The 12,808-nt window shown below is 41.9% G+C and overlaps 1 protein-coding gene across 7 annotated transcripts; it reads left to right on the top strand.

Annotated features, from left to right (window-relative positions):
* The first annotated feature begins 3,762 nt into the window (after positions 1–3,762).
* Positions 3,763–12,034, top strand: LOC107200917 (serpin B11-like). 7 transcript variants are annotated; one of them, XM_033512112.1, is made up of 8 exons: positions 3,763–3,795; positions 6,338–6,518; positions 7,907–8,020; positions 8,372–8,503; positions 9,348–9,465; positions 9,996–10,138; positions 10,339–10,509; positions 10,629–12,034. In XM_033512112.1, the coding sequence occupies exons 2-8, from the start codon at positions 6,348–6,350 to the stop codon at positions 11,031–11,033; spliced, it is 1,254 nt and encodes a 417-aa protein (XP_033368003.1). In that variant the 5' UTR covers positions 3,763–3,795; positions 6,338–6,347; the 3' UTR covers positions 11,034–12,034. The 7 variants fall into 7 exon arrangements, with proteins under 7 accessions (XP_033368003.1, XP_033368004.1, XP_033368002.1 ...); XM_033512113.1 differs by lacking the exon at positions 3,763–3,795 and adding an exon at positions 4,642–4,736; XM_033512111.1 differs by lacking the exon at positions 3,763–3,795 and adding an exon at positions 4,644–4,736 and having other exon boundaries at positions 6,341–6,518.
* Positions 12,035–12,808: the final 774 nt, after the last annotated feature.

Below are 12,808 nucleotides of genomic sequence, written 5' to 3'. Positions count from 1 at the left end.
AGAAAGAGAGAGAAAGAGAGAGAGGGAGAAAGCGAGAAAGTGAGAAAGAAAGAAAAGAAAGAAAGAGAAATGAGGAAGACTAGGGGGCACTATAGGAACATGCAAGAAGAAAAAAAAGAAACAAGAAAGTGATTGGCAAATGGAAGCAAAAAAGGAAAGAAAAGAACAGAGGTTATGAGAATGGCCATTTTATCCTTGTGTCTTGCATTGCTTATGGGCTCCTGTTTTCAGATGGGTACTGGAGCACTGGAGCTCGGCCAGCTGGACTGAGACCTTGGCAGAGGAGTGGGGAGCAGCAAAACTTGGATGGTGCTGTGCCTAAAGAAGAGGATGGTCCAGCTTCAGTACTAGAAGGAAAGCAAGGGAAGGGAAAGACGGTGCTGAGGGACCTTCTTCCTCTTTCCAGCTTAATATCCTATGAATCCAAAGCAAATTTTATGCTTTGTAGGAAATAAGAAGCAAGAAAGAAAAGGAATCAAATTTTCAGTGTTGCAAAGCCACATACAACCCTGGTTTTGCTTTCATCTCTGAGTCTAGCTGCCATAACCCAGTGCTGCACCTGAGTTCAGTGGTACTGATTAGAGATCAAACACTGTGCTAGTGCAGCTCAGTGATTCCCATCTCTTTACTTCCTTCTCACTCTGTGCTGGAGACTTAAACCTCAGTGATCAACCACTCCTGGCCTTCTTTTATTCTTAATTCAGAGATTTAAAAGAATACCCCCTGGCTGGGGATTCCTGTTACAGTTCAAGGAAATATTTCTTCCCTTCTCTAATTAAGCTCCTTCCATGCACATAAAGCCAACTCCTTACCTGAGAGGAAGAGATGGCTGCAGGCAACATAAAACTCATGCATTTCCTATTCATTTTCTCTATCTTTGCAAGCAAGCTCAGCTCCAAACGATCTTGGCATGAACCCTGCACACACCTTTGTCCAGGCCAGACCCCATCAAAATTTGAAAGGGACTAAGCACAGCAGTGCAGTCATGAGTCTTCTTAGGGTTAATGACTGGTGTTCCAGCTGAGAGTGACTTGGCATTGCAATCAGGGCATGTTGCCAGCAGATATTGCCTGACAGACTTGTCGGGCAGCTTGAGGGAAATGCTAATAGCATATTGCTAGATATAGGTTTCCCATTCTTCTGTGGGGAAACTTCATGGTAATGGCATTTGCATTAAACAGAAAGATGCTGCTATCAGCAATCATTGGTTAGAGGCTGAACTTTCCCACAGGAGAGTGGGAGATTTTTTTAATACAGTATTCACAGGAACGTGTTCCAGAACTCAGCTGTTGTCTTCTTCATTTAACCTCTTCAGGGAAGAAGGTAAAAATTCTGTGTTGTTTTGTTGTTTTCTTTTTTTTTCCCAAAATAGATGGGATTTTTTTTTTTCCTGATCCAAAGTACTCTATAGGCTGCTAAAGTAAACATCATTTTTACATATTGGACAGAGAGAGATAACTTTATAGGCTGCAGGCAACAAAACACTGCTAAAATTCAGGTGGCTCAAGAGCTCACACAAAGGGAGCTGGTCTTCAGTGGGACATGAATGTGGATTTTAGAGACACATCTAGAGATTCTTGCCTAAATTTCACAGGCTTCTGAACCTGAAATTTCCCCAAAACCTCTCTGTCTACCCATTAAAGTCTAATTGCCACAAGACTGATGAGCTCAGGGGCTTGTTAGAGAAAGTAGATGCTTTTTCTGCCTGTATCTCCAGAAGGGCTGAAGGACAGGCTCTTTCCAAGCACCTCTACTCACTCTGATAGAAGCAGTCTTAATACAAAGTGATGGTGCTGGTGACCTGGGCAACCTGACCCACAGCATGAGAAACACAGGATAATTTTCCTTCTTTACTCACTTTTCCATGGCATAAGAAAAAGCCTTGAAATGTTCTCTGGACAAGAGAGAGGGCATGCAGATCTTTGACTGGGTCCTAAGGCTTTTCCCCTTTACACTGATCCCCACCACCAGGGAAGTTGTTTATGTTCTTAAACAGTGATGCTATAAAAGAGAAAGGGTGGAGTGGTATTCAGATTTTGTTTTGCTAGTGGGGGTGCTAGTCTTTGCTATTAAAATACGAGCTCCTGGGTTTGGCAATGCTGTTTAGAAGCTTGCAGAGAAGCCTGTGCAGCTGCACTGAGGCACAGCAAATAACTTGCCACCATAGAGCCTGTAACAGGCCAATGCATATCCATGTCTGTTTATGCAGAAGTAACTGGCCTAGAAAGACCAGAGGGGCTGATGCAAACTAACAAAAGCAGTCATGAAAAAGCTTCCTGGCATAAAAGTAGCATCCTGAGAGGCTAGGTTGTTTGGAAAATAAACTTGGCACCAATTTTGCTCAAAAAGATGCTTTGTACTGAAATGTATTGTTTTTTTAATTTAAAGCATGTGTTGTGCCACTTAGGGATGATCAGAATTGCTGTGCTGGAGGAAATTTAATTTTTCTTATGTGCTGTTTGTCCATTTCACTCTAAATCTGCAGAGAAATACTTGGAAATGTATTTTTGTATGAATGGTCATGAAAAATAAGAAAGTCACTTCTACCAGTTTTCATGTGAGGAGACAGCACTATATGTCATATTGTCTATTTCTAGGATAGACCATGTAATTTCTGCCAATTCTATTCTCCTCTGTGCATGAGAAATTAATGTGTATTAAGGCACCTTAATGGGATGCAGATTGAACAAGTAAAACATGCAATGGGAATTATCATGTGGCATCAGGCAAGACAGGTTCCTTCTTACTTAACTTGTATGAATTACAGAATTACCTTAACAGCAAGGATACAGGTCTCTTACTTTCTCCACCCTATTTACTGCCTCCTCCTGTTGACTGAATAATATAATCTAATACAACCATTAATTATGACAGCTTTCAGCACAGGTTTCTTTATTCTTTGATAGTTTTTGTTTTGGTTTCATCTAACCTTAGCCAAAAACAAACTATAAAGAGAGAGCAGATCATGAATAGTTATAGAAAAGAAGTGTTCATAATTTCACACAGCCATGGAGGAAGTTTGCAATTTTTACGAGGTCTGTGGTATGCAGTGGTTTCTTCTGAAGGAAGTTGTTTTCCTGGGTAGCTTCTTGCTCACATACTGCAGTGGCAGTAATTTAATTTGCCAGGCTATGTTAAAAGCTGCTGAACCATCATGCAAAGGATCTCCTGTCATCAGAGGCTCTGCACTAATAATAATGCTCAGTGCAGGCGCTTTGGCTAGTGCAGAGCAGCAGCTAGGAACTTCCTGGAACACTTCTTTTAATCCTGTATCATCCCTCCTTACCACTCCAAGATCATTTAAAAGTGACATTACCATTTGCTGTCCACCATGCAGATGTTCTCCAAACGCTGTGCTCCTTGCAGTAGCTCCAAAACTCTGATTGAACTATTACACAGAAGGCTTTGTGGTGTGGAATCATTCATGTACTTGTTCCCACCCTGCTTTAGATTAAGAAAGTTCACTAAAGTAAACTAAAGTTCACTAAAGTAAACTAAATCTTTTCATTGTGCAGTAAGAAAGTTCCTCCACTAGCCCATACCTGCCCTCCCTTCCTCCGGATTTCTAGAGCAGCTCTCTAAGTAGTTCCCACTCACAAAACCATGGAGTTGGCGATAGTGTTTGCACCTGGGTATCTCCCTGGTGACAGCTTGTTGCTTTTGCTAAGGGAGTGGCCACATTAGCGTGCCAGACACTCGCTTTAAAACCTGTTCCCAGATCCTGGGCTCTCCCCCCATCCTTGGCGCTCAGCCCTTTCACTGCAGGGTGGGGTGGAGCTGCCTTCTTCCTACTGAGTAAGATTATTAACTCTTTTTTTTTTTTTCTCCTTGATTCTTTCTGAAGTTGAAGGTAGACACACCTACAAAGTGCCTCATGCCCTACATTCACTGATTTCACAGCTCCATTTCAGATCTTTCAAGAGATGTGGAAGTATATCACTACAAACTTCAGCACAGAAAATGCATGGAGTTTTGTTTTCAGAAGGTTGTGGATAGAAGGATATGAAGGTGGAAGAAAAGAGAAAATATTTAGTGCAATGTCTTGTGGTATGGTGACTGCATTATTAAAAAGAAAATTAAAACTGTATTACATAAAAAGACACTAATAGCAGAGCTAAAACAGCTGTGTTCAGAATTAATGAGATAAAACTCATCTTTAATTTGTCTGTGTTAAGAACCCTTTGGATATTTCTCATCTGTTTTGCCCATTTGCATTAGGTCTTTATGTGAAGTACTTCTGGACTCCAGGGCAAAACAGAAGTCTCAGTATGAAACATCTGTCAACTTTTCTTTCAGCATCACAGGTTCTTTCCACAGAGCATCACTCAGAAACAGGATGAAGTATCGATTGTTGCTGTGCTTTTCAAGTTAGTCAAATGGCAATATATGTCTGCATTTGCCACATGTACTTTCATATATTCAGAAACTTTGTTTTTTCATCTCTTCCAAGCCTCTGCAGCAGTTTGTTTTAGGCTCAGTCTGTTTTCCTGTGGGCTGAGTTCATTCCCATTGTCTGGCACTTGCTGCAGGTGAGGATGGTTTCACAGACAAATGCTTCATCTTGGCTGAGCCATATCAACTCCCAATGCCCTGGTAACTTCTGGCAGCTGAGTCCCAGCTTTCCATGCAAAGTCATGCCTGGCTCATGGCTGAGCAGGAGATAGCGTGCATGCTGCATCTTGAGAACACTGCAAAGCATTTTGAGTAGCTCTTTGCATAAAGAAAACTCTGTGAAGGTCAGCATCTCTGTGAAGGGAGGGGGCTGTGGTAGAAGTGGGGCCTCACTGGGAGGCTGATGGGAGAGTTTTGGCTGGAATGGGTTGCAGGTCTCCAGCACCAGGAAACCCCTTCCCCAGAGGGCTCAAGACAAGTCTCAAAGGGGCACCAACAGCCCAGGTCAGGCTGCACAAGTGCCTTGCTGATAAAAGGTCCTGAAGTTCAGCTTTGTACCAGCCTCTTCCCGCCTTTAATCTCTGGTGACACAGACTGGAGCTCCTCATGTAACCTCACTTTGCAGGCTGCAGCTTCAGAGCAGACAGGGCTGAGGAAAGGTGCTCGCTGTGCTGTGGCTGTCTGTGGGCACTGGGGAGAACCACTTGGCTGTGCACTCACTCCTCTTTCCAAACAAGAGCAACTCTGGCAGCTTTCTCTGGACCTGACCCATGCTGGTCCCAGTGCAGGTGGAAAGATAGAGACAGCCAGATCTGTGCCACAGGAGACATTGTCTCCATACTGTGGCTGTGTATTTTCCCCATAACAAATAATTTTTCTGGAACACAGACCAGTGCTATTTGTCCAAAATATTTGCTTGATACTGAAGATGATGATGTGGAGTGGGTTTTTATCTTTTTGTTGTTGTTGTTGTTTTTTGTTTGTTTGTTTGGGGTTTTTTGTTTGTTTGTTTTTTGTATAATGATTCCAGAAAATTTTGTGTGATCCCACTGGTGTGTTCTACACAACACCTTTACAGTTCTCCTAAGATTCAGGAATCATTGTTTCTAATCTCCTGCTTTTCAGGTGGCCTCCTCCTTGCAAGGACCAAGCTGAACTTGGTCCTAACTTGTTCTTAGTGGACTGGATTGAATGTAAATGACCTGTGGGAGAGGTATCAGACTGTAATGTTTCTAGTACAAAAGTAGGGAGTGACATACCTTGTCATATCACTGAGCAGGAACTCACAGACTTCTTCTCAGGGCTCTTGGGCTATTACTTTGTTTGGAATTTTAAACTGTGCATCCTGCCTCAATCTTTGACTCTTGGAAATCTTATGAGAAGTTCAAAGTGTACTTCAAATTGTTAGTGTTTCCATATGTAGTTCAGTCTCCATAGCTGTTAATGACCCTTTTTCAAGTATTTCAATTAATAGTGATTTTATTGTTTGAAACCCCCTTGCCACAGCTCTGGTTACCACAGATAGTTAAATGCAGGCTTAGCTTCTGTCACCAAGTCTCTATCTCTAAGGTATGCTGTTAAGAGGAAGGAGTTGATGCAAGTGTATGCATCAAACCAGTTTGCAGAAGGAAAATATTAGCCCATACCTGTCTAATTTTAATACCACAAGTTGAAATAAGACACAGCATGGGATAAGGCAGAAAAAGGGTCCTTTCTGAGAAATCTACATGTGTTGTGAACATGGGTCCCTTTTGCAGACCCTCTGTGTCATTGCTCCTGCATCATAAACTGGTCTGTGCAAGGCTGATTAGAACTTTCAGGATGTAGGAAATGTTTGTTATGTTCAACAAGCAGCTACAGGACTATCTCAGGGCAGACATGCTTCAGTGTGGTCTAGCTAGGACAGCTGCACTTCATTTCTTAATTCCTTTGTGCTCTCACTCAGCAGCCACTTCATGATGGACTCCATTTCTAGACCAGTTACTGAGTTTTGCCTTGATCTCTACAAAAAGCTCAACAGAAGTGCAGAGGACACAAATATTGTCTTCTCTCCAATGAGCATCTCTGTTGCCCTGGCCCTGATCCACCTTGGTGCGAAAAACAACACTGCTGCTCAGATAGAAAAAGTGAGTATGAATGAACCATGGTGAGCTGCTTCCACACTGCTTGCTGTTCCCTTAATGGAAATGTTGGGCATCCCAGCGTGGCACAGGTGAGTGTCTCACAGGAAACCTGCACAGGGGCAGGCACAGGTGCTGCCTTTACAGCTGTGCTTTGATCCCTGCCATCTGCTGGTGCCAGTCTCATCACACCCCCTGCAAGAGCACAGAGCAAGGGCTGACTGAGGGGAGGTGATTCAGCACAGTGGGGGCGCTCTGGCTTTCCTCAAGCCTGCTGGCAGAATATCAGGCTTTATTTCAGAATTATGGGCTGGTGTTTCCTCTTGTGGTTGCTGTGAGAATCCTGAGGGTGGGAATCTGGGTGGGCAGTGGGGAGAGCTGCAGACACCTGAAGGGGTTGCCCCTGGGTGGCTGAAAGCATTAGCTCACTTGTCCCTTATTACATTCAAGAGTCAAAATGTCTCACCCCACAGAGACCCAGGTGGGCAAGGAGGAGATGAAGAAGGTCACCCCTCCAGTCACTGTGTCTTTACTTCCTGCAGTGCAAGTTGTGCTTTCTACAACCTTTCTTCTCTTTTCTATTTTTCTTTCTTCTCTCTACCATGAATGGTACAAGATCAGTAATCCTAAGGCAGAGCTTCTCACCAGGGTGTGGTGGGTTGATCTTTGCTGTGGCTGCCAGGTGCCCACCCAGATATTCTCTTGGAGTCTGTTCTCTTTGCACAGAGACCACCCCTGCAGCCACCTGGCTTCCATAACCCTGATACATCAATCCTTTAGACAGGGACTCCTGCTTATTTTAGGAAAGCAATGGGAATTTTTCCATATCAGTATTCTCTATAAAACAAGAATAAGTCTGTGTATGATGCAACATTATTCCAATAGAAAAGCTGACAAAAATATTTCAGTGATGTATTTGCACAGTAGAAAAAAGGACTGGTTTCCATTAAGAGCATTGTGGTTTTGATCTATTTCTTAAGCTGATGCTAATGTTAAAAATTATTGCAAGAAGCCAGTTTTGATGGTTTAAAAGAAAATGAATTTTTGTCTCTTTGCTTTGGGCAACTTTTTTGTTTTGAAATTAAAGATAACTGTAACAATAAAACCACAAATCAAATATAGCAATGAAAACACAAATCAAATATAAACATTTTAAGGAAGTGAGTGAAGAGTAAAATTTTAGGGGATTAAGTGCAAATTCTTTCTGGTTTGTTAATATAGAAAAATGAGTCTGAACATGAATGTATGAACAAGTTCAAGTCTGTCATTTCAGCTGATAATACATATTTTGTGAATCTACACCACTCATCCAGTAGAGCACAGCAGAGCTTTTGAACAAGGAATATGGTTTTATCCCAGTTACAATTGACATAACTTGACATCTTCACCTGCAGGTGCTCCATGTCAGGAAAGCTGGAGGAAGAATGAGGCTTGGATATGATCACGAGAGTGCAGCCGCAGAAATGGAGCCAGAAGGAAGCCTGGAGAGTCAGCCTTCCTTCTCAGAGGTGTGTCCTTGGGTGGGGAGTCCTGCCTTCACTGCATGCTAGGTTAGCCCTGGTAAAACACTAGGGCTTGCCACTGGAGGGAGGCAAGATCACATGCTCGGAGTCTGCCTAATCCCCTAGGAAATGACTGGTTTTATACAAGGTTTTATTTTATTTGGGGCCAGTAAGTCAACACCAAAGCCTTTAGTAATCTCATCTGAAGGAGGATCAGGCTATAAACCTTGGACTAGCTGGATTTAAAAATCATTACAGCAGAATTTAGCCTTATAATGTTTTCTAATTAGGATGCAAATTAGCAACCAAAGCTGTTCAGGGGAATCATTTTAATTGTTCTGTTTGTGTTACTCCCAGTGTAACAAGGAGGGAGACCTTAACCATAAAGTGTTCCAGGAGCTGCTTTTACAACTACAAAACCTCGGTGACAAATATGTTTTAACCTTGGCCAACAATCTCTTTATACAACAGGGATTTGAACTCCAGCAGGTAAGTCACCTGCTAACTGCTGTGGCCATGACCTCAAGCTTCCCTGTAACTGTGAGCCTCACTGTTGCCCCTCTTGTGTGTGTTCTGGAGCACACGATGTGCTACATGGAGCTATAGCTCTTGAGGCTGGTGGGTAAGAGACAAGACTGTCAACTTACTGTGCTTTTATTAAAAAAAAACACCCAAACCCACAAAAAAACCACCCTGTGGATATCAAAATTATAGAGCAAAATTGAAGCAGGGATCTGTTAATTTTTTGCAAATGTGTGCACTCAGCCAGAGGAGAACCTAGAGCCAAAAATGGCATATTCAAGCTGCCTGAAACTACCTACTTCAGGTCTTGCAAGTGGGACAGCAGTAAGCTTGGACAGGAAGGTTGTACAGGTTCATGCACAGGACTGCTCTGCCTAACTTGCTCCTTTCCTACAGAATGACTGAGTTGTCTTGAGACTACTTGGTATGGCTAACTTGTTAGTCACATCTTTTCTTTTCTGCCAATTATTTCTCTCAATTATTTCAATGCTTAAACATCAATCATCATACATTTTTTCTGTTTCTTTAGTTTTTTTTATCTGAACCATAGTTATGCGGTTCTCCATGACAAATCTCCTTCTTCTGGTTTTCCTTTTACTTATTTACATTTTTGACCTATGTATTAGAATAATTATCTCCTCAAAGATCCTCTGAATGAACTTCAGATACTTGACATTTCCAAAATGAAATTTTGACTTATGCATTCAACAGGACCCTCACAATTTCTAAAATACTATTGAGCAATTTCTTTCAAAAGGCAGTAAGTGGTTAATAGATTTGACTAATTCATAATCTTTATTTTGCTTTACAGCAATTTCTGATGTGTAGCAAGGAACTGTATGGAGCAATGCTGGAAACAGTGAACTTTCATGGTGCTGTTGAAGCTGCCAGAAGAAAAATTAATGCTTGGGTTGAAAGTGAGACACAAGGTAAAACAAAGCAAAACCATAGCCATTCTATTACTGCCTTCCTACATGGGTTCAACAAATGATATTCCATGGTAGGAAAAGCAAAGACCTGTTCACATTTCTGTGTGTTCACTCTTAGGCTGTTCAAGGGTAGTTTGTCTTCCCATCCGCTCTTGAAATATTAGAGTGAGTTACCAGCTAAATTATTTATGAGTTAAAGATGTTTGCTGCAAAATATTTTTTATTCCCACCCTTATGCCTGGTAACTATCAGTCTTGACCAGACAAATTGCTCCTGCAAACAGCCATAAATCCATATTCAGAACACCAGGGGATAAATTGGTGACCCCCAGTTCGCCCATCCTCCCTGGCTGGTAACAGGGCAGGGGAATCTACCATTTGTTTACCTATATTGTTTTTGTCCTTCAAATAAACTGGGAACTCTGTTTCTAAGTTTTTTCCAAAGCTGAGTTCACAGACCAGTAATAGAGTTTCAGTCCAGAGTCTTAATGACAGCTAACAAATACTTCTGTGTTTCAAAATTCCCTTCAGGTAAAATCAAGGAACTCTTTGCACCTGGTGTGATTGATGTACATGCATTGCTGGTGCTTGTGAATGTAATCTACTTCAAAGCATCCTGGGAACACAAGTTTAAAGAAGAAAAAACTGTTCAGAGGGATTTTAAACTGAATCAGGTACATCTGCCTTCTGTAAATCTTAACATTATTCACCTTAGATACTGTGAGCATTGCAGAAAGCAAAACAATGTCCAGGGCTGGGCTGCCCTGTGAGTAAGCTGTGAGTGTGTTGGGAACTTAACTTGCCTCCCCTGTTGGGTAGAGGTGTTGGCAAGAGCTATATTGCCTAACCGACTGTGTCATTTTCCTTTCAATAGGGCAGAAAGAAACCTGTGCAGATGATGTATCAGAAAGGAAAATTTAAACTGGGCTATCTTGAGGAGGTGGGTGCTCAGATCCTTGAACTCCCTTATGCCCAGAATTCACTGAGCATGATCATCCTGCTGCCAGGTGATGTGGCTGATGGCTCTGTCAGTGGGCTGGAGCAGGTAAGGCAGTACATGTCACAGACTAGGGTTGGAAGCCAGTTGTCTGAATTAACACTGGTAAAGATCTCAGTTTTTCAAAGCTTCCCACCTGTTTCAATCTCCTTTCCCCCATCTTATAGATTGAAAGCAGAATCACCTATGAAAATTTATTGCTGTGGGCCTCCTCAGAGAACATGTTTGAGACAACAGTGGAGGTTTACCTGCCCCGATTCAAGCTGGAAGCCACCTTTAACCTCAATGAGGTTTTGCAAGAGATGGGGATGACCGACATCTTCACTGAATCGAAAGTTGACCTGTCTGCAATGACCTCTGCAAAATCTCTGGTGCTGTCAAATGTTGTCCACAAGGCGTACGTGGAAGTCAACGAGGAAGGCACCGAGGCGGCGGCTGGCACGGGAGCTTCCATTGTGAGGAGGTCTCTGCCTCTCACAGAGGTGTTCATGGCTAATCACCCTTTCTTGTTCTTTATTAGACACAATCCTACCAATGCTATTGTTTTCTTTGGCAAACTCTGTTTGCCTTAAAATCAGGGCCATGTTCTAACACTGTGAGGAACACCTGGATGAAAAGCAGAAATGGTATTTTTCTCCCAAATGGTTTCTTATTACTTTGACAGCTAGTTTGTACTTCAAAATAATCACTGCAGACCGTTTGGTTTAGAATCTATGAATTGGATACTCTGCCACTAGGCTTCTTGAATTGTAAATATTGGTATGAATCCAGAATATGAGTAAATTTTACCTTAAGGTCACTGGATATGAATAACATTTTGTTTCCTTAATGTGCGCATGTGCTCATGGTGACAATAGGATTGAGATGGGGAGGGACCTCTGGAGATCATCTGGTCCACCTCCTCTGCATGAGCAGGGCCATCTACAGCTGGTTGTCCAAGACCAAGTCTTGGATGCCTTTTGGGCATCTCCAAAGATGGAGACTCCACCACCTGTCTGGACAAGCTCTCCTAAGTCTGAAAGAGAATTTTGTATGCATGGTGTCTGCAGGAAAAGGATAAAAAAAAACATGTAATCCTAAAAATTATTTACACGGTATAGAAGGCTGTCTTTTATATGAGGATAAATCAAATTATTTATCTCAAAGTCTCAAAGAATAGGAAGGAAATGGTCTAAAAGCATCCCACTGAAGTTATCGATATGGAACGCTGTAGCAGTGAACTTCCAAGAAATGTGTTTTCCTTTTCCCATGTTGCTGTGTGGTGAATTTAAAAGTTCTGAGATGCAAATCTGAGCAGACAGATCTCTCTTCATGCTTTGACAAATGAGGAAAGGTTTTTAAAGTGCAGTATAGATCATGGAAATCACAGTTAAACATTACCTGGGAATGTTTGTGGGGAAAAAAAATTAAACTTTCCAGCTGGTAGGGAGACATTACTGGTAGTTTACTGGTTTTAACATAAGTGATGTCTTCCTCAGAGGAATGAGGTTTAACAAATTAACATTTGTAATGTGCTTTTAAAATATATATATAATGGAGAATAAGTGAATAACATGTTTAATGCACAGAATTATATATGGCTTCAGAAAGGAAAAGACATGCTAAAATAACGATGCATCTCTCCTAAATATATCATAGGCTGGCTTTAAACTTGTACATCCAAAATAGCCTTCTGAAAGAAATTCCCTCATCCAAAATTTGTACACATTTTGTTTTCTCCTTTTGTAGATTTTCTAGCAGCTAGCATTTTCCTTTGCTTGCTCTGCACTGTCTCAATGTGGGCAATTAAATGCTTTGCCCATGTTGAAGTTCAAGAGCAAGGTAGGATGAGGTCTAAATTCCTGGATAAAACCTAGTGAATGGATTCAAAGCAGACCTTGTGAAAGCTGCTCAAACAGGGCTCCTGAAAAATGCCATTACAATGAGTCTTTTTTTGTTGTTCTGTTTTTCTTCATCCAAAATAGCACTTCTATAGTGGAGAAATTCATGTGGCTCAGGAGGTGAAGGGGCTGTATCCCATATCCTTGCTGGAATTCAAGCCTGCAGCTCTCAAGAGAATGCACCAAGTGCTTTCAGGCCCCAGGCTTTAGCATAGGCTGCAGGGCAAAACTGCCCACCCTCCTTTTGAAGCCTTGCATGAAGGAGTGCAGCTTAAAGGCACAAGCAGAGAATTCCAGGACCCATAACTTTGCAGTTCAATAGCTACATTATAGATGAGTTCTAGTTTCCAGGGTCTGGTGCCATTCCTATTTTAGTCCAGTAACAAGAGGAAAAAAATATCTGTATGTGGGTGTCTATCCTAACTAGAATGCTATGGAAGAATTCTTGTCTATATTTTTCTGATAGC

This window comes from Parus major, chromosome 2 (genome assembly GCF_001522545.3).
Source record: "Parus major isolate Abel chromosome 2, Parus_major1.1, whole genome shotgun sequence".
NCBI classification, from domain to species: domain Eukaryota; kingdom Metazoa; phylum Chordata; class Aves; order Passeriformes; family Paridae; genus Parus; species Parus major.
Note: the sequence above shows the minus strand (reverse complement) of the source record. Positions and strands in the feature narration are given on the sequence as shown.